Source organism: Bidens hawaiensis, unplaced genomic scaffold (genome assembly GCF_021521415.1).
Source record: "Bidens hawaiensis isolate Kalapana, Puna unplaced genomic scaffold, B.hawaiensis_p1.1 tig00010467_1, whole genome shotgun sequence".
Classification (NCBI taxonomy): Eukaryota; Viridiplantae; Streptophyta; class Magnoliopsida; order Asterales; family Asteraceae; genus Bidens; species Bidens hawaiensis.
Genome location: NW_027491799.1, coordinates 294,547 through 319,583, shown reverse-complemented (window position 1 = coordinate 319,583; position 25,037 = coordinate 294,547). Strand labels below are relative to the sequence as shown.

The window sequence follows — 25,037 nt, the reverse complement described above, 5'->3', positions numbered from 1 at the left end:
AGTAATTGAGTCATTTAACTTTTTAACAAGTTAAACTTTTATTGACAATCTTTAACTACTACAGTATAAAGAATAGTTGAAGCGAACATAAAACAAAGTAAAATCAAACTATTTCAACAAACTTTGTAACATAAGTTAGGTTCATGCAACTTTAAGTTTGCGTTTAAAATGCGAGACCACCTCATCAATAACCTTTTGCACTCCAAAAGAGCCAAAGGCCGACTACCACTATTCAAATAAACATATCATAATCCACCCAATTTGACTCTGAACATGGGTTTATAGTTTGTGTTCATCAAAACATATTAAATATCCCATTCAACCTTGAGCTTACTAAACTATATTTATAACCCGATCTAGATTTGTTCATCTTTTATCATTTATCATGTTCGTTGTTAGTGTAAAGCAAATTCAAGATGGTAGGATAACAGATATGAGCAACGATGGAGGATTCCCGAGCATTAAGAACATGCAAAGTTGCGTTACTTGGAACCGAGACTCAAAGAACCCGGCTTCAAATTTAGAGGACCGGAGCCTAAATGATTTACAAAAGAAGTTGATAGTTGTTGCCTATAAAGTTGATCCAAAATACATATTTACATTGTGGGACAAATCATGAACTGGTAAGGGCATCCGTAATGGTTTCACTAAAAAGTGAAAAATGTCTCGTCTCTCACGTCACATCACTGCTACATATGTTTCACTTAGAAAACGTCCAGAGACACTAAAGTACGTCCATAGACACTAAAGTGTGTGACGATTCCACGAAATTAAACAAAGTATAATAGCTAAAACTAAAGACATGTGAGGCTACATGATGTGATTGACTATTCAAATTAATAAATGTTAAAATTATACCTAACACACGTTCGACAGAGCCGCCCCATCCGTAGTAGTGTTTCACGCCCATTTGGACCGACTCGTCAAGGGGCGGTTGCCCTATTTCAGATGGCCTAACCAACTTTCAATGTCTTGCACTAAACTCATTTACACATTTTTCAGTTTTCCTAACTACAAAATCACTTAAATAATATTTCGTTCACACAATCAAGTTAAACTTGAAAGTACTTTCACTAATTAATAACCAAGTTTTACAAGCATTCATAATTATTCTATTTAGATGATCAGATCACATATTTTTAAAAGAATAGTTGACATATATCCTATACTGTGCATTTAACCAAACTATAATATTAAATTTAGGCAATGTATATGATATGATATCATCATAATAACTGTTAAGAATTTACAAAATAGTTTTGAGAATATTTTGCTAAAAGTTATTTGAACCTGATATGACTTCAAATTGCAAGAAAAAAAAAACCCCTCCACAAGCAACATATGTCTCATGATAAATCAATAGAAAAGAAAAAACATACAATGGTTGATAAACCATATTACAAAGTTAATATCCACAACACATCATGTCATCTCAATTTCAACAAACAACCGAAAAAACATATCTGGGTTTCAAGCTTTCTTTGTTATTGCATCCGCCTTTTGAAAAACAAATTTATATGGTACAGAGAATGTAGGTTTTCCACTTTGTTTAAAAATGCAGGCCCTCGATACCTTTGAGAGTCGACTCAAAGTTCTTTATGTTGCTTGACCGTTTCTGGTCCGAAGACACAACTGGTGAGTTCCTTTGACCGGTGCTTGTGACCCTACGAAGAGCACTAGGGCTTGCATTTGTGGTTCGACCGTAAGACGGCTCAGGTTCACCACCCTGGTCACGGCTGCTAGACACACCAGGTCGCCTTGAAGATCCACTTGATTGCAAAATGATGTTGCTCGATAACTGCATACATCCCAAAAGGAAACAATTATATTAATGAAGCGCGTTTAGATATTTTATTAAAAAAAATACCTCTCTACTCATGGATGGATCACTTGAAGCTGGATTTTTCTGTCTAGAAAGAGTCCCACTTCCAGAGTTGAAGGGCATCCCAGAATTTCTAGTCCTGGAGGGATTAGCAGAGGACCAACCAGAAGGTCTACCTTCTTCGCCACCTGTTAACATTTTTGTTTTTTTATATTATTTTCATACATGATAATAATTTAATATACCAAATATGATTACAGAGACTGTCATGTACCAAACCAGCGATCCAATATTTGAAAAAGCAACAGACAGTAACCACTTTAATGTTTCAAACAACTTTTAAATCATTTAACTGGTTTCCTTAGACTAAATTTTAACTCACCCGTTTGACTCGGTTCGATACGACATTTTAATGTATATCGACCGTGTTTCAAATAACTGGGTTGACATTACCCCCTCTATATTAAAACAAGAAAAGGCAGACAAAATTCAGAAAATAGCATTCCTGTCCCATGAATACCGCAAGCATTTCGCTTTTGGAAACTTTAAGGTTGAAATTATCTATTTGTCATTATCAGCATTACAGATCAAGTGAGGAAATGATACAGATCCACAAGATCTATTTACTAGGGGTGTGCATGAAACCGAGGTACCTGACTCGCAACTGAAATGACCGAGCAAAACTAACCAAACCCAGCACAAAACAGACGGTTTGGTTAATGTGTTTTTCAAAAACTAAATTTCCAGTTCAGTTTCGGTTTCGCGTGTACTCATCCCCGAAAAGACGGAACCAAAAAACCGAAAAAACTGAACTTAACCCGTAAAAACCGAACAGAAGCTGTAATAAATGGTATAGCCCAAAAGGTTTAGAGTCAAATGTCTAATAATCAATTAATCATTAACTCATAAATAATTTAGAACCAAAGTTTCAGGCCCAAATTCATTATTTTGGGCCATTTTTCAGCCCAATAATTTCAAGCCCAAATAGAAAAAATTAAAAACCTAAACCGAACCGAAAGATTTACAAAACCCAAAATCCGATATTTTGGTTTTTGGTTTGATTAGAGCCCAAAACCAACCCATGAATGCATTTATCGTGTATCAATATTCAAGATATTTGATACACAGATAACCATTTCAAACTTAAGAATAAACAAATAAAACTATATCTCACAATCAGATCTTTTTAAGAAAATATTAAAACTACTTAAGAGACTAAAACTCACCTGATAGCCTACTAAGGTTAGCGGTCACAGGAGGTATGCCAGAACTTGGTCCAGCACCAGTAGCCTGCCATCAATGATGATGAGATTCTTATACGATAGCCACGTAAATATATAAATAAATAAAAAGTAGACGGCTTACAATAGGACGGGATGGAGGATTGGCGAGCTGTGATTGCTGGTATTTCAAAATTGTCCAATCAAAGATGTAATCAAATTGAAAGCCTGGAGCAATTAGAGATTTAGACACTAAATTTAGAGAATTCAAAGTATCAAATAAGGTAAAGCACGATTATCTCCGACAACTTGCCTTCACGAATAAAAAGATCACGGAAGATTCTCTTCAAATAAGCATAATCCGGCTTATCATCAAATCTCAATGAACGACAATAATGGAAGTAAGATGCAAATTCTGTAGGGTAGCCCCGACATAAAGACTGCAAACATTATAATAATTAACATAAATAATATATGACACATTGCAAATGATAGTGAAAAACATCATTGAATATAATAGTTTTACCTCGATAGAGGTGGAAACCTTCTTTTCACTAATTTTTTCATACTTCTGTTTCTTGTTCCCAGCTTTTAGTCCCTGCCAGGGAAGACTACAGTGTACCAATAATATTATAATTATGCACCAATATTATTATATTAAATAAAATAATACAGATGTGGTATGTTAAGTATATTTACCTTCCTCTTAAGAAGTACATAAGAACATAACCAAGTGATTCCAAATCATCTCTTCTGCTTTGTTCTAAGATACGAATACATTAAAATATAAGAATGATATTACGCAATTTTATATGTTTGACTGATTTTGACCACCATATGCTTACCGATTCCAAGGTGAGTATTCATGCTGGCATACCTAGCAGTCCCCGTCAAATTCTTGTTCTCTCTGCATTTTTAACACATACAGGAAAAAAAAAATTAATGACATCAGCATCATTCACTCAAGATACTTCTGTTGGGACATTAAGAGCAATGACATTGTAACATGTAGTACGGGTCAAGCTGGGTTGACCAGTCAAAACACTTACCTATAAGGAATATGCATATGAGTAGAAGAGTCCCTATATTTCTTGGCTAGCCCAAAGTCAATAGCATAGACCTGTAAATTGTAATAATACACTTATTTTACAAACAAATTACAAATTCAAAAACGTGAGTAAAATAAAAGGAGAATAAATTATGGATAGAAACCTGATTAGCACGCCTGCCTAAGCCCATAAGAAAGTTGTCTGGCTTAATATCCCGATGCAGAAATGATTTGCAATGGATAAACTCAACACGATTGATCTGCAGCAAATATAATCATGAGAAAACAGAATAAAAAACATGTAGCTGCCAAAAATAATAATGAAAAGGCATACCATCTGATCAGCAAGCATAAGAACAGTTTTCAGTGACAACTTCCTACTACAGAAATTAAACAGATCCTCAAGACTGGGTCCCAACAAATCCAAGACGAGAACATTGTAGTCTCCTTCAACACCAAACCATCTCACGTTCGGGATCCCAGCTAACAGATTGGCAAACATAAAACACAGTAAGAATGATAATAAATTATAAATATATAAAAGGAAGTGAACGAGAATTCAAGGGGGTTGATTACTTCCTCCTTGTAGTATCTTGTACAACTTTGATTCATACAGCAATTGTGGATGTTTGGTTTTGATGTTTTCCTAAAAACAAACAACCGAACAATTAGTTAAGTTAAATAAATCACAATCCTTAATGAAATGAAAATAAAGCAAACCCATAAAATAAAGATTACTACTGATCCTGTATTAAGACAAAACAAACACAAATTTAATATAACTCAACTTAAATATGTACATGTATTTATTAATTAGTAGATATTCTTATGAGCACATAAATAACTGATAATTTCATTGCAAATACTAAAGAGATTTATATATTAATACAAGATCACTTAGCCTTGAGGTCAATCGGGCATTTAGGTATGTTTAATGCTTTCTAGCTTGACTTTAATGGACATTGTACATCGAGAAGATATATTTAATGTCATTCTGATATAAAATTAAAGGTTGAATGTTTCGTTCGAAAAACAGTGGGCAAAGCAATGGTAGTTTTGTACTTTTGTAGTTTTGTCATCATAAACGTGCACCGAACCTTCTAGTTTCCTTTTTCTTTGAATCTTCCCATATTTGGAAAGAGGTTTCGAAGTGAAAAGCAACCAACTTTCCTTCCGGAATTTATTTGTCTTGTATAAACGAAATAAAAATAACTCTAGCACACAGAGGTTCTGTCCAATTCTTTCCAAATCTTTCTTTTTCACTATACTCCTAATGTCATGAACACAGTGTTATTGTTATGAATACAAATATTCATCACCTCTAAAAAATTCATCTGTTTGTAAAGCACTTCACTCAAACTCATCAAAATCTTTGAAAAGTCTCATATCATTCGTAAGAAATCAAGGCATTTAAAACTTGTGTTTTTCAACAATAAATTAACCATCCATTCAATTAAATTTTTGACCTTATTGCATTGACATAACAGCTGTGAAACACTAACGTGAAACAAAAAAGGTAAACATGAGCACCTCGTGCTTTTTATATGGCATACCAATATACGACACATCAAAATTATGCCTCCTCTAGATGTTTCAAATACGCAAAGTTCATAAAAGTAATTTAGAATACCAGCCATGCATACATCCTATTACCACCCATGATACAGTGACTGAAACTTACAAATAATACCAAATCCGGTTATCATGAAACCAATCTTCCGCCAAGTACTATGAAATCCCAACCAGCAGATTGTTGAACCATGCATATACATATTAAACATTTACACTCTACCAGTTTTCTATTACTAAGAATACCACAATTAGCTTAATTATAGACCACAACTTCACGCCAGATACGCGCATCCAAATAACTATGTAATTTATATCCATCTCAATATTCAATTTCTTATTCAAGCATGACAGACCTAGATACCCTAAATGCAATGTTTTAAATACCGGTACGAACCGGCCGGTCCAACCGGATTTGCACTGCAGAATGGTATTTTAAACCTGGTATTTTTGGCTGGTTTGCTAGAACATCAAACCCGCGGTTTTTTATAAAAAAACAGGTTTGTACCGGCAAACCAGTTTTAAGCCCAGGAGATTTTTTATATTTGCAAACCATATTTTTTAAACATTACTTTTAACCTAGCGATTAACTTCAACAAGTAAACTTTTGGATTATTTTTTGAAAAGTACCATTTTTTAGCCTAATCTGATACGAGTTAAAAGCCGGATGTTAAAAGTTAAAAACATTGCCTAGATGTGAACCTAAATTGAGAAAACCCTAATTAAAACTCAACAACACCAACATTAATTCAAAATTAAACCACAAATTGTAATCTTATACTCACAAGCTTGATAGCAACTTCTTCATTCGTCTGAACATTAGTCCCTGCAAATCAAACAAATCCACAACAATCAGCCACACAACACAACACAATCAATCCACTATATATACAAATCAATCATCAAATTAATGAAACCTAAGTAGATCTCTCCGAACGAGCCGCTTCCGATCTTCCGCCCTAACCTAAACTTATTCCCGACGCGAGGCTCCATCGTTAAATTACAATTGAAAACCCTAATTTACAAATTCAAACGAATCGAATCGGATTGGTGGATCCGGAGTCCACGTCAGCCGTAACGGCCATGAACAGTGAGGTTGAAACGACGTCGGTGAAGGTGCAATTGGTAGATCAATTGGAAGGAAATTGGATTGACATTTGGTGATTTGTGATAACAGCTTGTGTTGAGCAGATAGATAGATATCAATGGAGGTTTAGGTTGGAATAATAATAATAATAATAATGGATTTGGGGGGCAGGAAAGAAGAGGTACCGTGACGTAATAATATTATTATTATTATTACTCGGGCTTTCAGGCTTTTTGACCCGACCCGGTTGGTCACCAACTTATTACTTAACCTCTCTGGTTTGGTGATTTGGTGTGGATCTTATTCTTCCGACTGTGGTATTATTTGGGGTTGCTGGGCAGTGTATTGTCCGTTTATCTGTTATTTTATTGTAATCGTTTTGATTTTAATGAGATATAAGTGCGTTTGTAAATTTAGTGTTGCGGGTTTCGGTAGGTTTGTTTGAGTGGGAGGGGTTGTCAGACAGTGAAGGGATTGATAAGTTGGATGGGTTTCTTGTGTGTGAAAAGGTTATGGAACGATGGTATTTTGTTTTTGTTGATGTATTAGTTGGAGACTCGTTGAATCATTGTGGCATTAAGCATAAGAACCTTGGTTTGTCCCTGTTTTGAATTTATACGGAGGTGGTAGGGGCTGCTTGGAGTAGTTGTGCGGGGCAAGGCATGAAAGATCATATAGGGTGAGGAGTCTGATTAGGTAAAGATTATAAATGAGTTTGAGAGTATGGCAGAAAGGGGATCTCTCAATCAATCAGAAAAGGAGAGGAGACTTAATTTGAAAACGTTGGTTATGGAAATGGACTAAATGAAAAGGCAATGCCTGAAACGGTTATCAAATGGGATATGAATGTGGACAAAAACAAGTTTCAACGGGATCGTAAAGGATAACAAAAAAGAGTTCAAGAACCAATGAACTTTGGATAATTAGTAGTTCGGAGGTGGAGCTAACTAATATATAATAAAAAACCTAGGTGTTTTTACTATATATCCAATGTTGATGACACTGCGACTCATACGCACTCAGTTTAAATCCCTGGCAATGATTTCGATTTTGATGATGGAACTTAAATGGATGGTATAAGATTGTGAAAAGGGAAACCTCATGTCCGGATGGCTTAACTTTTAAATTCATTAAACATAGGTTGTATTATGAGAAGATTTTTTAGGTTTTATCGTGAAGTTTGAGGATAAAGGTTTACTCGTTTGGGTGCAAGTGTGCAACACATCTTTCATCTTGATTAGCCCAAAAGTGAGAAGCTCAACTTCACTAAACGACTTGATCATGGGGATGAGAAGTCAGCATACGTGGAGGGTAAGAGCATATTATTATTAGTGTTTTATAAAATAGACTGTGAACATTTGTTTTGATTCCGAACATGCCAATCTCTTTATCTATGTTGCCATATAAACATCATACGAAATTGACCTGTTACGCTACTACACGAGTGATTACCCACCCTAGTTTTTAATGGAGACAAAATATATAAACCTTCTCTTACGAAGTACAACTGTACAAGTTGATACGACAAGCAACGGTGAAAGCCACCACTTTCATATGAAAAACAAAAACAAAAAGAAAAAGTAAATTAATCATACAATTATTTAATAATAAAATTACACAACTACCCCCAACCAAAAGTCAGTACTACTACTACATTGCTACAGAACCAAAAATATACCAATTTTACACTAAATAAGTTTCGCACTCACAATTTTTTAAGTACATTATGTCTAACCAAAAATCAAAGATCCTGTTGGGTTAAGTGTTAACCACACTTGACCGAACCGTCACGGGCTATAGAAGGTCGGACCACACTTGCATTTCCACCCTTCCGGTTCATAGTTCGAGTACTGGATGCTCACATTTACACGACCACCAATGGTAGGCACCTGCGTAGCTTCACATGGACTGCACCCATAGCACTTGTGTTCACAACTAGGTGGGCTTGATCCTATTCTGTTCTCAACCACACTATTACCCTTCAAAACACACCAACATTTCAACCTTTTCAAATCTTGAAACACACCCACTAGTCAAAATAGTCAAATGAGATAGAAACACATGCATCGCAAACTTTTTGAAGATTCCTAATTTAAGGGTCTTTACTTGTTCCCATAAAAAGAAAATACTTCATTTTGTTTAAGATAGTAACACTTGGGAAATAATAGCTCGTTTTGTTTATATACCATTTTTAAAATGCAAAAACTTTCGATACATTTGGGTCTCTTGACCCCGATGCTGCTACGTTTCTGAAAAGAGTTCAGCAGATCGTGCACGGTAACCCAACGAAGCCGAAGAACAACAACTTTGTCCGCTTACATGTCTCTCTATTGTAATTAGATCTTTTTATTTGTCAGTTAAAAAAATTAAGTTGGTTAAAAATAAAGATTATACAATTCCAAAAAAATATATAGAGAGAGATTAAGAGTTGAGTGACTTGTGATCGAAAAGAAATAACCGAATAAGAATTGAATGCATACGGGGCTTAAAAAAATCGGGGCCCTTAAAATTACTTAGACAAATATTTTGGAAGATTTTAAAAACAGGGTCCTCTCACGAAAAGAAAATACTTTATTTTGCTTAAGAGAGTAACACGTGGAAAATAAAACTCATATTTTGTGGATATCATTTTTAAAATGCAAAAAGAAATACAATTCCAATAAAAAAATTCTAAAGGTTAAGAGCTGAGTTAGTTATGATCGGAAATAAAGAATCGAACATGAAAAAGGCTAAAAAAGCTCCTGTAAATATGAGCCCCAAGCATCAACTTATTTTTTTATTTTTGTATGTAGTAAAGCCGACATACCTCTTGAAAGGCCATTGTCACTTGCTGTGGAGGTATTGCATTTGCAGTTGGTGCCAAATGCCTGCAATTTACACTAACAATATGTCCCATTATCACAACAAAACTAAAGAATCTTGACTTCATTCCCTTTGACATTATGATGACAAATTGACAATGTGATAAACCAGCTTGTAACTTTATGAATGCAAATAGACACATCACACATATATATTGTGAGATAAGGACCCCTACACGACAAATGAAAAGGAATCTGAGTGCACATATAGATACACATTTATCTGTATGTATATGCATATTTTATAAAGATTTCATTGGGATTCTACCATGCAGTAATTGCTTGATTTGGAGTGGTGATAGAGAGTGGTCAGGTGAGTAGCTGGATTTACTTCTCAGACAAGTGATTCTAGTACTTACAAGATAGGTGGCCCGGGTCATTTTAACCCGTAGATATATTGACTGTGTGTTAATATATCTTGAGATCCTAAATATGTTTTGACAGACTTGACCTAAGTTGTCCTAACTGTTTTTTGTTTTTATCTTGAAATTCTGTTTGTTTTATTATATAATTTTTTTGATATAATGATTCAATAATATTTCTGACCTGTCCCATTATCCAGTCATCTAAAACTCTAGATATAGGGTGGAAGAAAAATGTGCTTCTCAACATTTTCTTTTTAAATATATAAATAACTTTTCAAATAAAAATCAACTTCTGTATTTTTTATATGATGATATGTGTGTTATTTTGGATCTACATGTTTTTAGTTTATCCTTTTGTCCCATATAGAAGATTGACTTCATAAAGTGCATTTGTTCAACACGGTTTGAAGAGTTGTTGTTAATATGTGTTTTAGTTGATTGTCATGAAATTGCGGTGTTATTGTATGACCAAAAACTACCAAAATGATAACCTCATCTAATAAATCTTATAAATGGCATTTCAAATGATTGTTATTATACCTTTTGTGAATCCAATATACATCAAGCATTAGAGTACTGACAAAAAATTTTGTCCACTAAATATATACATATAAATACATATTAAATTATTAATATAGTTGGTATGGTATTTAAATTCATGCGTATATTAATATATTATTATACTAGTTTTAGAGCCCGTGTTACACACGGGATAATTCAAATTATAAAATTATAAGTAAAACAAACAATTACATAGTGTATATGAAAAAAGGGTATTACATCTATGCTTGTATCATAAATTAATTTTATTTATATCACAAAATGATTTTGTTAAATGAACTTAATAAAAAAAATGGCCATGCAAAATCGTACCCGAGAATGCTTCTTTCTATTGAAAAATTCATTCTCGGTGTCATAAATGTATAATTGAAAGAATTTTGGTTATGAACCAATTTCGAAAATAAGACTTCTCATACGATATTAGTTCTAACCACTTAGCCTGAATACAAAAGAGACGTTACCTTTATTGATATATTTATAAATTTACCACCCATCAAAGGAAAGTATGATATTAAATTGCAGCAATGGATGTTCTTCAAGAACTATGTTTTTCTGAGCTACACCATAAAAAAGATTTTGATAAGTTTCAGAGGGCTTCTCAACTTTGTCATAATGATAACATAAAAAATAACATGTTAACCCATTAAATTTTGTGAATATTTTGTTTCATTTGAGCATAATTTTGCATGACATGCTTCTCATATAACGTTTTGATCACTATTGAAGGAAAAATTAATGTTGACATAAATATTTCAAATTTGATAAAAGTTAGAAGCATTGATAGGCATGGGGGTGCCATGTTGAAAGTGTTCGCAATCTTTTGTTTATTTCAAAAAATGCCCTTAAAAGTTGAGAGAAAAATAGTCAATTTGTCAAATCCCGAACCTTTTGTTTATTTCAAAAAATGCCCTTAAAAAAAACTTGAAACCTGAATCATGTTTAAAATTCTAACTTTCATACTTTTGACATTTTAAAGTCAACACATTAAACCCATAACAAATTTAACGATAAATCTATTTTGCATTGTCAAACTTTTAAAAATACTCAAAATTTTCATTTTTGACCCGTAACAAATTTTGACCTAAATGCAGTTAACTTGTACAAAACAATCTATTTACCAACTTTTGACCCATAAAATCAAATTTAACTTCCACAAAAAACCCGAAACAATTTTTATTTGAGAAACATGATTTGTTGTTGATTTATGAAATTCACCAAGTATTTTGAAATATATAGTAAAATAATATGTTAATATTTATATTTATAAAAATATGTAGATATTATATAAATATAGTGTAAAAGGAAAGTGAATAATTATTGATTTATTACATATATTAGGGTATATTAGTTTTTGAGGGAAAAATTTGTAAGAATTAACCAAAACATGACAAGTGTCTCCATTTATTTTACTTTATTATAATAGGTAGCTATTTTTTTGTTGTTAGTAATATTACTATTTTAATTATTGTTAGTTACTACTACTATGATTTATAATAATAATAATAATAATAATTAAGTCTTTCAATTTAATTAGTCTATTATAACTCATTATCCTTTATTTTTTTTATTAAACGAACCTATTTTGAATTTTTTTAAAGCCAATTTTCTTAAACAACGAAAAGAAACTAGCAACTAACTAGCTTCCACACATACGCAAGCACCAATACATCAAATACTATGCAACCAGTTAACACCACGGGCACCAAGGGACATAATACATCAAAACAAAAAACTATACCACTATTCCCATTCTAGTCCCACTACCCCCCCCCCCCCCCTCCTATTTACCCCATAAGAACAAAAAACTCGTCTATTGAACAAGACATCATTTATCGTCTTCCACAAACACAAACATTTCGTGAGAATAATCGAGTGGATTGCCCTCTTCCTTCCATCTTTTGGCCCTCACATTGGAATGCTCTTAAAGTAGATCTCTAACCGGTAAAGCATAACGGAGTATACCAAACCAATTACTTATGAATTACCACTTGATTGTCACCGCATAGCATGAAATTAACCCATGCTCCACCGAGTTCATTACTTCCTCACACATAGGGCACACTTTGGTTTCTTCAAGCACCCCGTTTATGTCGCTCATCCGATAATATTTTCCCCATTTCCGTTTTCCATGGAAAAAAAATCAATATATTTTGTTAACTATTTTTTTCCCAGATCACTCACTTTTTTCATCACCGATCTTTTGGAAAAAAATAAATCTTGAATAAGTGCACTTTTATGATTTTAGCCTTTTAGGAAGGAAGTGATGAGAATAAAAAATATGATTTGGAAAATAAAGAATTATAAGACGGAATAGCCCAACTAATCCAAGTGCTATGTATATAACTAGTTACATAACTTGATTGCTCGTAAACATATATTAGCAAGTAAAAGTGATCAAATCAATTGTTTCTTTTAATATATAGTTGGTGACAACTCATTGGAGGACCACTGATGGTTAGTCTGTTGTCCTCAGTTTCTCATAGTTGTACCCGGACCAGCCCCCCACCCCACTGGCTGTGTGATAGTCGAGTGTTGTCAACCCTAGTAACTTCATTATTATATTATAATAATATTAATTCTGGTATAGCCTTTTATATGTCTTGTACATCATGTCTTGAAAAATCACATTCTTTTTTTTATATATTTAATAACATTCAACATATTATTATTTTATAGTATGTATAAATCATAAATGCATTTCACTGTGGTACAAGTGATATAATGGGAAGAGAATTACGTTACTTTATGTATTTTTGTAAGTTATAAAAACTTATGTGATATTCACGCTTCTAACTATATAGTAATATATCATGTGTTTAAATGTCTATAAAAATTTGTTTAGATCATGTGTAGTGGGCGTTATAGGGTGTTTTGATGTGGGGAGAACGTTTCCCACAAAGAGATGGGTGGGGGGAAAGAGGTGGAAGATGATTGGCTGCCTTTCTCATTTCCTTTTATATTTTTAAATACTAAAATAATAATAAAATAAAATGATTGGAAGGGGTTATCCACCATGCCCATTTTGTGTATAATCCCCGATAGTGACGTGACGTCACATGGCACACAATGCTCCGTCGGGGGCTCCATCGACTACACATGGTCTTAAGACCATATGTAGTGGACATCGGAAACTCCAAAACTCGCAGTCGCCAAAACTTAACTATTCACACATTCTTATTTGTTTTCTTTAGTTTATTTTTTTAGTTAAAACCAACACCTTGTGAGTTGTGAAATGACAGTTTACTTAAGGTCTCACTGTCTACGTAATACTAACGTGGTACTTTAACAATTATATGTAGTTAAAACCACTACACCTCCAAATATCAAACATATAGAGGAAATATTTATTCTTTTTGTTTATTTATTAGGCGTTAGACATGCTTATATAGTCAAATATATGTATTTTAGGTATTTAATTTATTTTTTCTAAAGATAAGATATCTTTTATCAAAATCTTTTAATAATTTACACGCCTTGTGATATATTTAATTAAGACTTAACTACACAATTGATGTCTAACGTTTCATGAAAGTAACAACATTGGGTATTAACATTTAAAAGTCACTTGTTTGGGTATTTAACTTTCAATTTTTAACAAAGTTGGGTAATAAGTCTAACATCCGTTAAAAACTTAACATAATGGGAGGGTACTTTCGTCATATCCTAAAAACTAAATGAAATATAAACTAGTGTTTACCCGGCGCGTGGAGCCGAGACAGCTGGTAAAACCTCAACGTTGAAACTCAGGTGTTGTAATACCCAAGTATTACGACAGTAAGTCAACCTGAATTCAAATATTATCGGTTATGCTCATTAAGGTATGAACAATGTTGGTAAAACCTAAGCGTTAAACCCAAAAAATAAATTTATCAAATTAACATATAAAAAAAATAAAATATTCGATATTTATTTGGTCAGGAAACCCAGGCAGTGGTAAAACCGAAACATTGTCGGTTCAGGGCCTTGAGGCGGTAACTCGACATAAATTCTGTCGGTTTAGGCTACTTTCGTTACGCTACCAAAGCTAAAAACGATAAAAATATAAAACTCGAGGTGGACCAATGGGTGGTGTCAGTCAGTAAACTTGGACGTTGGTAAAACCCGAACGTCGTCGGTCATGGTCGTTAAGGTTGTGAGCCTACGCGAATTCGGTCCGTTATGTTCATTACGGTGCCGTCAATTGGCTCAATCGACACTTAGTGGCATCAAACTTCCTAATTGTTATATATAATAATATGTTATCTTCATTATATGATATTATCATTCAATACTGAAAGTCTAATCGATCTCCTTTGCATCACAGCTACTCACTCACTACCCACCGCCACCCTTCGCCTACCATCATTTCAAATTCGAGTCCTTCAAGGCCAACGATACCAGTTGACAATGATCGATCAGACTTTGGGTATTGAATGATAATATCATATAATGAAGATAACATATTTATATATATTTTAGTTTTTAGGATATGACGAAAGCATCCTTCCATTCTGTTAATTTTTTAACGGATGTTAGACTTGGTACCCAACTTTGTTACAAAATTGAAAGTTGAATACCTAAACAAGTGACTTTTAAATGTTAATACCCAATATTGTTACTTTCATGAAACGTTAAGCACCATTCCATTGCGTAGTTAAGTCTTTAATTAAAGTTACAAATATCATTTGTCATTGAGGTATTTAATTAATTAAAGTTTCGTTAGAACTGATTAATACCGTAGTTTAAGAGCACCTTAATTTTATAAAAAAAAAATTTTTATAAAATTAAGGTGCTCTAAAGTACGGTATTAATCAATTCCAATGAAACTTTGCTTAAAAACCTTTTTTTGTCTTATCAAGATAAAGGTGTCTTAAGATAGGTGGAGTTAATTTACTTCCCACATCCTGCGAGTCTCGTTCTCTTAACAAATTTTTGGTCAAAGTAACAAATTTGAAACACAATTATTTATCAATGTGTTTGGTAGATAGAATTTGTTAGAATTTAAGGTATAATTTTATTCTTACCGCATTTGGTTGAGAAATAAATTGGAAAAAATAAAAAAATTAATCCACTCAATTTTTTCGTGTAAACTGTAAAGGAATTCTACCTTCTTTCCAAACTATGAAGAAACTAAACTAAGGAATTGGAATATTCGACACTCACCGATGTTGCATTTGTCGTTGCCTACTTGTTTGCACCACCCTGCCATTGTCGTTGTCATCTCCACTGCCCCGTTGGCACCCCCATCCTCCACGGATGATACATACGAAGATAGAAATGACGATTGTTACGACAATGAACAGTAGTTGGCGACAACAACACCCAGCAAACAATGGTGGCAGCGGTACTGTGTCAATAACGATGGATTGATGGAGGCAAAGGTGCAAGGGCGGCGGCAAAGGAGCGACGATGGTGAAGACAACAGGGGCAGACAGGGTGACGATTGGGCACCGTCGGTGATGGTATCGACTAACTGATGGTTATTGCAATGATTGATTACTATAGCCCTAAGAGTTTGCAAATCCTAAATCAGCCTCATAGAGGCAAACATCCAAAACACATGCATCGAACCTTAAATCAACATAATGCATCAAAGTAAGTTCTTTAATATTGACGACCGATGAAGTGAAGCACTTGTAAAGGAGGATGGTTTGTGCGGTGGTGGTGGGGTGGAGATGGCTGAAGAATAGAGACGTGAAATGATGATAGAAGTCGCAGGTGGTCTTAATGGTGACCAAAATCAGCTATGTACATTGGTTGAAGGAATAAAGCCATTGACAAAGGTTTATGAGACGATGATATAACAAAACTGCTACCATTATTACTCTAAGAATTAACTTTTTCAACTTATGTTGCTGCTGTAGATAATGATACAACAAACCAAAAAAAAGTGAACTTTCACAAGCTCAAGTGTCCAATGTCATTTAACAAGTCCAGAAAAGCAAGGGGAACTGGAGGCACATTTATGCAGCCATGACCAACCATCATGGAAATAGGCTCAAACCCATCAATAACATGACATTAGATCTCAAAATCCAAACTAATTTGCTACCAAGGCTAAACCACAGTTTCCCTAAGCCGTGATTCTATACCGACCCTTGGCAATCCTCCTAGCAATAACACGTCTACCTCCCTTAGTTGATTTACTGCATATATTAAATGAAATTTTAATCACGTGTACTGCAAGTAACAAGTGCATAAAAACTACAAACTGACTTACCGAACCAAGAAACCATGAACCCTTTTGCGTCTCAAGTTGCTAGGCTGGTAGGTCCTTTTGATGCATAGTAATGGCTCACTTGATGATGAATCATCTCCTGAGAAAAAAGATATTAACAAAAATAACAATATGAGATGAATGCTGTAAGCCTGTAATATCATATAACATATTTTTAAGATGACTCATTTTTTAAGATGTATATCAGAATCCAGAATGTGCAAGGATGATAGCTGTCAAAAGCGTACAACAAGTGACGCATCCATACAACATAACTCAACTATCACAATTGTCATCTTATCAGTTTTGTCTTGCAACTAACTTTATGTTTTACTACCTAGCAATTTGATTTATCAGTTTTCCTTTTTACTTTTTATATGTGATCCAAAGTATACTTCGTTTAATAACTATAGCATGTCATTTAACTAGGGATGCAAACAAGCCGAGCCGCTCACAAGCTATTCGAGATTGAATCAATAAAAAAAACTCAAAACAAGCCAAGCCTTAGCAAACCCGAGCCTAAGCCTCAAATAACGCTCGTTTAGTTATCGAGCCTGACTCGAGCCTTGTATGGAAAGATCTTAACAAATAACAAACCTTGTGTAGTTTTGTAAAAGTGGGTTAAGCTCAAGCCAAGAAGGTACTGCAAACGAGCTTGACTCAAGCTTAGGCTCGTTTGAGGTTTCTCAAAATATATAAAAAACAGATAAAAATGTTAACACATTAATTAATAAATAATACACATTAGAACATGAACACATAAGTTAATTTGACCTAATTCTTAACTTAAGTTCAATTAGGTATATTTAAAAGCTTATACTCATCAAACCTACCACTTAAACTTCACCAATGCTTTAAAAACATAATCATAAAATTAACTTCAGCAATTATTACAAATATTATTAATATTATTATTATTACCATCAGGAAGGAAGAATCTGAGAGAAGGAAGGCCACAGGGATAAAGAAACCCTTCGGAACAAACTTTTTTTAGGGTTTCTGATTCATTTTGGATCAAATTAATCGGAGTCTGGTTCTGAGATGGAAATGGCAGCGGTTTGATGTCGGAGATCTGAGGAGCAATCTGACGAGTCGGGTGTTGAAGAAGAACCGGGTTGAAAATACGGGTCAACAGCGAAAATCCGGGTCGAATTAGGGTTTTGGATGACATTTTTGCAGTGGCGATCTAGGGGCTTGTTTGATAGACGGTGGGGTTAGTTTTGTAGAAAGTTAGCAGTTGCGGGTTAGGCACTTGAAGTTTATGATGTTTTAACATTTAGTTCTTGTAATTCACTATTTGTCTACTCAAAATCTCTATAATTTAAAGATGATATATTAAGCAATTGGATTTGGGTTTGTATTTTAGGATTTGGGTTTATACCTAAAGAGTGGAAGAATGATAGAGAAACAATAAAATAAGAATTTAAAGGTAGAGATAGAGAATGAGATGCAAAAGAATAAAAAAATATAAAAATAAATTTTAAATAATGCGTTTTTATAAAGATAAAGATAGAGATTCAAATATAATTGCACCTCTTAAAATTTATATATCAAACACTAAACATAACTAAGTGAATGGTATTTACAAAGAGAAGTAGCAACAGAAGCTAGATTGTTGTCTTTTTTTTCTTTTGACAGTGGGATAGAGAAACTGTGAGGACTTGACTTCTATTTTTTTTACTAGCTTGAACTCACAGCTCTTTTTCATTTCCCCTTTGAGAACTAAATATAACTATAATTCTTTATGTATCGGGAAATCTCCTAAATAACAAGAGAGGAAGATAGAGTTAGCATTGATTGGAGAGGAAGGAACTAGTAATCCATTTAGGAGGCCTTTTACCCTAGAAAAGGTAAAAGTGGAGGGGGGAACTGATTATTTCTAACTCGAAATGAATTGGAAGTGCTAGATGCACTAATCGGAAAGAGTCCCTATTGACCTAACTTTTCTTATTGGCTTTGACTGCGGTGTAATTCCCTCAAACTGATTCCATTTATGGATATTTAGAGGGTGGGAAAACTTTTTCTTTTACCAAGATGAATGGCTTAGCCGCCTGACTCACTCTGGATAGAAAGATTGAGGGGGCCAGACACGACGGAGATTTTTATTAAATATAGGATTAAGACTACGACTGGAATGAAGTTGCTCCATTGATGTATACGTATTCACATCCTCCCATCTAAGAGATTTTGGGTCGTGAGCAATGTGGAGCGATAAGAAAAACATGGGATCTATTGGACTTTCACCGCATTGCCTTCGCTTAGGACATTAGAAACATAAAGGGCTTGTTGTTGGTCTGGAACTCCCCTATCTATTTGAATTGATTTACGACGCCTATTTTCAAGCTTATAAAAGGAATTGCTTCTATTCACTTTAAAGAGTGTCTCTCCTGTCTGGATCGATATGAATAAGGTAGGCTAATAGTTGGGTAGGCTTCTATCCAATTAGTAGGGCATGTAATTCCCCCTTTAGCCTTTGGGCAGGCATAAATCTCAATTAAAAGCTTCTAAAGAAAAGAGGACGACTAAAGACAACAAGAATGGCCAAAAAAAAGTAAGTCACTTGAGAGTCCATGAAGAATGAAAAAGAATCCGATAAACGAGTCTCGACCAAGCAATGAAGAAGCGCTAGCAGATGATATTGAACCTATATAAACTAGGAAACATAGGGAAAGGCAGTCTTGGTGGTCCCTAAAACAGAGTGAGAACTAGCCCTTTGAGGAGCTCCCTAAGTTGTCTAACTCTGTAGTACCATGCTATATGATGCCAGGCTATTAGGAATTAAAAGCTCGTGAAATGGCATCTAATGCTGGGCTATTATGCTTCATGATGTCAAGCATCGCAAACAATGAAACAAGGTGTCACCTTATGGCACCTTTCGATGCAAAATATGGGCTCTAAGACATCTTACTTAATGCCAGGGAAGAAGCTGCAAGAGTTAAAGATCACCTCTACCACCTGGTGGGATGCCCTATAATTCTTCAGTTAAGGATCATGAAGTAGCTATTTCCAAAATCAACATGTAAGTATAAAACTTAATATCATTTCTAAAATACGTATATATAGTTGTATATGGTCTAACCATTATTTGTTGTTTTTCATAGACTTTATGACGTAGAAATTATAAAATAACTGAAAAGCTAAATATTTTAATTTAGCTAAATTTTGTTACATTGCTTAGCTAATGCTGTATATTATATGGTCTAAGTTACATTGTTTTTTCTTCACATGTGTCATGAATAGGAATTAGCTTATTTTACAATATTGTTTGGTAATATTATATAACAGGATAATCAAGGCCTTAGATAAAAAGGTAAGCTGTAGTTCCTTGTGAAGGTGTTTTGCTATTTGATATAGAAGATGATGTGGCAACTGCTGTTTTGAACGGAAAATAAGTTGTAGTTCCTGATGAAGGCGGTCCATTATATGATATAAAAGGTGATGTGGCAACCAAAATTCTTGTCGCCCGTGAACTTGTTGGTCTTTGACATGGTGGTATCTTAAATGATGTGAGTGCTCCATTATATGATATATAGAAGTTGACGTCGCAACCGAAATTCTTGGTGTCAAGGAACTTGTTGGTCATCCACATGGTGGTATTCTAAATGATGTGCCTGTGACAAGTGTCCACATGTGGGTAACAATATGTTTCCTTTATAGATATGCATTATGTTATTAACGTGCATTCCCGTTTTTATGAAAATCTGGCAGATAGGCATTGCAGGCAAGAATGAAGTTGTGGCTCTGGAACATCAAGTTGATAGCCACTTTGATGTATCTGATCTTGAGCATTCTATGGTAAAACTTCCTCTTGGTTCTGAACATATGTGTATCAACATGATTACATATCGGGAATTTACATATTCAGACAATACAACATTATAAGGCTCATAATCGACAACTATAGTCTTGATTTCCGGCGTGAGTTGTTGACCTCTGTTGATATCCGTATGAGAAAGGCTAAGTGGCTTTCATCCATATATATTCACACTTAGGGACGTGGCAATGGGCGAAAGATGGAACACCACTCCACCCTCATCGGTACCCCCAAAAATCTTCCCTAGCGGCCACCACACCTCGATATCTTGGATAAATAAAGAACGAATTGGTTGGCGTGGGAAGTAATTCGGGATGGGATGGAGTGGGAGCACCACTTCACCCATGTACCAAAGATAGATGAAAAAAACTTTCAGCTTTTAGGGGATCGATACCATTGCCACCACCCTTAACTCCTTAAGGATAGAGAGATGTGAACCGCATGACACAACCACCCTAATATTGCTTTATGTTTTTGAGATTTGCAAATTTATTTGTACTAACTTTTTAAAAAAAATCAAGGCTCATAAAAGTGTCTAGAGTTCTCTGTACAAACCTGATTTAAGAAATATATGGAAATTTTATAGCAACTTACAGAAAAGTCTACATAACTCGTTACAATTACCTTAGAAACATGCTTGCATATGACTCTTTAGATCCAATATTGGATAATTGTCATAGCAACACACTTGTTTCATCAAACTAAAACTCAAAACTCAATCAACTTATTATATAGTATATTTATATTTATTTGATTGATTACCCATATAAATATATTTGTATTAAAGACTTATTATATAGTATATTTATATTTATTTGATTGATTACCCATATATTTGTATTAAAAGAATTTCCATCATCAACATCAGCTGACTGTTGACCAAATTATATGTTTTGGACCCTCATGATACATTGAAAATTAAGTATTTATCAACACAACTTCACTTCCAAGAATCTTGACCAATTCGCTAAACATATCAATCATTTTGAATTCTTTTTCCACAGTTTCACCAAGGTGAAAGTACTTAGCCAAATCATTATTGTGAACAACAATCATGAAAAAAACAACTGTCACACCATCTTTATGACCCTCATTAATGACACCAACCACCTTAACAGAATATTCTAAAGTCAAGGTTTTGACTTTTTACTTTCCAATAAAGGACACTTTTGTGTTTTGAGCTAAGCCCATAAAAGTTCTTCAACCAATGGCACAAATCATATACATTCAATTTCAAGAAAATCAATAACCTTAAAATGTAGCAAAAGCATGTATATATGATATATCCATTTAAACAACAAACTACAAAATTATAATTCCAAATCAAAAAATACAAAGTGACAAGTTTGTCATCAATAAATAACCAAAAGACCAGAAAGGCCTTCTAAAACATGCCACACAAACTTGTGGGAAAGATTTTCTCAATTCTCACCCAAAATAAATTAAATTAAAGTTTAAATAAAAATATACCTCAACAACACAACTCAAAATGATGTCAATTGCTAAAAGCTGAAATACCAATCTGCATCTTCAAATATACATACATGATTACTGCACTTCAATCAACCGTTTAAATCGCATCTGAAATCCATTCAGATGCGGCCTTTTCAACGTCGGGTTCAATCAGTTGAGAAACAGATATTGGAGTAACAGATACCTGTTGTAGAAACAAAAAGAATGATTTTTTTTTTCACATTATCATTATGCTTTACAATTATAGATGTTGAAAACATTTATAAAAAACATGAGATACTTACAAATCCGTCCTCAAGGGCTCTGAAATCAAGATTCTCATCTGTTTCTTCCTGATTGCTGTCTTGAAACTGTACCACAATTACACACACTTCAATTATGCCCATAAGTACTATCTCAAACGGGTCAAATAAAAAATTAGCTAAACGATTTAGACGGATTGGAAGTTGCCTACATTGCATAGTTAATCTCGTAAATCGTTTCATTCAAATATTTAAATTATCATTGTAACAATATTGTTTACGGTTCAAATCAGCCCGACCCGGTTAAGTACCTCTAGCCTGAAATATTTCACTGTTCGGGTGCGGTCGACTTTCCCAGATACCCCAACTGATTCAACAATCTCCAAGCTTTTCTTTTGTGTGTTTAACCGCCTTGCTGCACCCTTATACATAAAACACAACAAAACAATCAGACAAAAGATGCAAAGTGATTTTTGATTATAAAAGGATTAAACAGCATTAATATGAACTACTTACTGCTGCAGATGCATCTCGGCCTAGCTGTGCAAGTTGCAAACCCATGGCTGGTTGACTGGCCATAAAACGGGCTGCTGAAGGATTTCTGTTGGCTGCAATTGCTTGCCAAATGGGCTTGGACCTGCTTAAACTCTGTTTGGTTAATTTGAATCCCTGTAAGCACAACACATTGCAAACAAGATATCAATTTACAAATTTGCATTAACATGAAAACATTCACATATTTTTTGTAGTGACAATAACTATAAAGCATGAAGTTTAAAACGAGATGAACCTTGTTTTCTGTAGGAGGTGTAGGGACAGTTATATGAAATGAAGAACTTTTAGGAAAAACTCCTTTCTCTGCGTCTCTTATGGCTGCTTTTATTACTGGTAAACAAACTGAGACTGCATCCTTAAAATGACTCTCTTGACTCTCACCTTTTTTCCTGAAACAGATTAGCATAAGTCTTAGTTTATTAAATGTTCTTACTTCTTACTGTAATAAGAACTAACAATACAGAAATCAAAGCATAGTTTACCAGTTTAAAGAGACGGATATAGATGGTACACCACTAATTAAGGCTTGCCTGGCTCCAGCCACAGCACTCGATAAAAACCTATACAATTATAACAATATAAACTTATCTGATATTAATAACTTATTAGCAGTTATGCAATTACTTGATTAGTCACATAGACCAAAGTTACATGCACACCAAGAAACACTACTTACATATCATGGCCACAACTTGGACCTTTGTTAACTCCAACAATCACCTAAAGTGAGTAAAAAATGCATGAGAATGATTGATCATTGATGGCAGCTACAGAAACTGAAAAGCATACCATAAGAGGCTTTGACCATGCAAACAATGCCCCAGATAATGCCAATGAAACACAATCCACAGGGGTACCTAAATGAACAAGTTCCAAATAAAACTTCAATTTATGAACACGCCAAAACCAACCATACTTCACTATCAATAAAGTTAAGGAAAATTGTGCTTACCAGAAACCTCATAAGCAGTTGCACCTTTGATTTCAGCAGTGCTTACAGAAATCGATTCTTGATATGTAAATGAGTGGCCAGAGAACGATTTATCCCTAGAAAACGAATACAAAATTGCCAACAAAACCTCAACATTTCATCCATAAAGCATAGATACATACACATCAAAAAGTGATTATTTGATAGAATTCGTTATCGGAATATAATATTATCACTTTCAAATCACCGATTCAAACCCCTGTCCTAATGTGCCCTAAACAGTTACACAAGCAGAATCCAGTTTCATTTTCTAACACGAATCAGAGCCAATATGTATAATCTATTGAACACATACCAATAAGTGATTATCTGTTTTGAATGATTATCAGAATATCTGAATATGATATCATCACTTTCAAAACCCTAATCTAATGTGCCCAAAGCAGTTAAACAATCAGAATCCAGTTTTTTCTTCCAACACAAGTCACAATAAGTATAATCCATTGAACAGTAGCCAACTATACAAGCAATTGACAACTCAAAATAAAAAAATTAAAATAAAATAAAAATTAATAATAATAATTCAAAATATGATATTATGACTTCAAATCCCCAATTCAAAACCCTAACCTAACATGCCATGAACAGATTAACAGTTAGCCTAACAGAAATTGAACAGTAGCTAACTATACAAGCAATTGACAACAGAAAATAATAATAATAATAATAATAATAATAATAAAGGATAAGAAAATTACAGTTGAGGCGCGCAGACAGCGACATTATAAAAACCTTGAGTGACAAGAGCTTCAACGAGAGACGTGAGACCAGGTGAATCGATCCCTTCGCTATTGGTAACAAAAATCACAGGCTTATTAGGATCATAATCATCAGTAACAGTAGCAATTGAAGAAGAAGAAGAAGAAGCTGAAGCTGATTGTTGTTCTTGTTCATCCTTTGTATTATTATTGGATTTGTCATCATTAGGATGTTGTACGGATGCGATGATTGCTTTCTTCTTGAGGACATCTTGTAGATTCGAAACTAAACCTGGAGGTAAGAAGTTGTTGTTCTTGGTGCCAGGAGTTGTCATTTGTTTTTGATTAATTAATTAATTGACTATGAAATGAAACCCTAGAGAGAGAGAGAGAGATAAAGGGGAATGGATAGAGAGATTGATGGATTCAAAGGGCGAGCGAGTGAGTGAGTTTATTCAAATGGTGATGTAGAGAGAGAAAGAGAGTTGCTTCGATGGTGTGGGGCCGCTGAACTTTTGCCCTAAGACTGTGTTAA

At 34.1% G+C, this 25,037-nt stretch overlaps 4 protein-coding genes across 4 annotated transcripts in view; 1 reads left to right on the top strand and 3 right to left on the bottom strand.

Annotated features, from left to right (window-relative positions):
• LOC143535355 (leucine--tRNA ligase, cytoplasmic-like) overlaps positions 1-25,037 on the top strand; it is a 129,453-nt gene that overhangs the window by 79,460 nt on the left and 24,956 nt on the right. The gene's annotated exons all lie outside the window — the stretch shown is intronic.
• Positions 1,473-6,890, bottom strand: LOC143535351 (casein kinase 1-like protein 2). Its single transcript, XM_077029630.1, has 14 exons — positions 6,577-6,890; positions 6,445-6,485; positions 4,667-4,736; positions 4,425-4,573; positions 4,255-4,350; positions 4,092-4,162; positions 3,888-3,949; positions 3,742-3,805; positions 3,569-3,653; positions 3,356-3,482; positions 3,188-3,270; positions 3,049-3,112; positions 1,868-2,010; positions 1,473-1,798 (listed from the first exon to the last, which is right to left on the bottom strand). Exons 1-14 carry the CDS (start codon positions 6,650-6,652, stop codon positions 1,550-1,552), a joined length of 1,380 nt encoding a protein of 459 aa, XP_076885745.1. The 5' UTR covers positions 6,653-6,890; the 3' UTR covers positions 1,473-1,549.
• Positions 16,384-17,911, bottom strand: LOC143535329 (uncharacterized). The gene is made up of 3 exons (XM_077029613.1): positions 17,651-17,911; positions 16,733-16,829; positions 16,384-16,658 (listed from the first exon to the last, which is right to left on the bottom strand). The coding sequence occupies exons 1-3, from the start codon at positions 17,898-17,900 to the stop codon at positions 16,586-16,588; spliced, it is 420 nt and encodes a 139-aa protein (XP_076885728.1). The 5' UTR covers positions 17,901-17,911; the 3' UTR covers positions 16,384-16,585.
• On the bottom strand, positions 21,797-24,885 carry LOC143535328 (uncharacterized). Its single transcript, XM_077029612.1, has 10 exons — positions 24,503-24,885; positions 23,766-23,860; positions 23,603-23,670; positions 23,490-23,533; positions 23,296-23,373; positions 23,049-23,202; positions 22,775-22,927; positions 22,570-22,680; positions 22,301-22,366; positions 21,797-22,200 (listed from the first exon to the last, which is right to left on the bottom strand). Exons 1-10 carry the CDS (start codon positions 24,835-24,837, stop codon positions 22,114-22,116), a joined length of 1,191 nt encoding a protein of 396 aa, XP_076885727.1. The 5' UTR covers positions 24,838-24,885; the 3' UTR covers positions 21,797-22,113.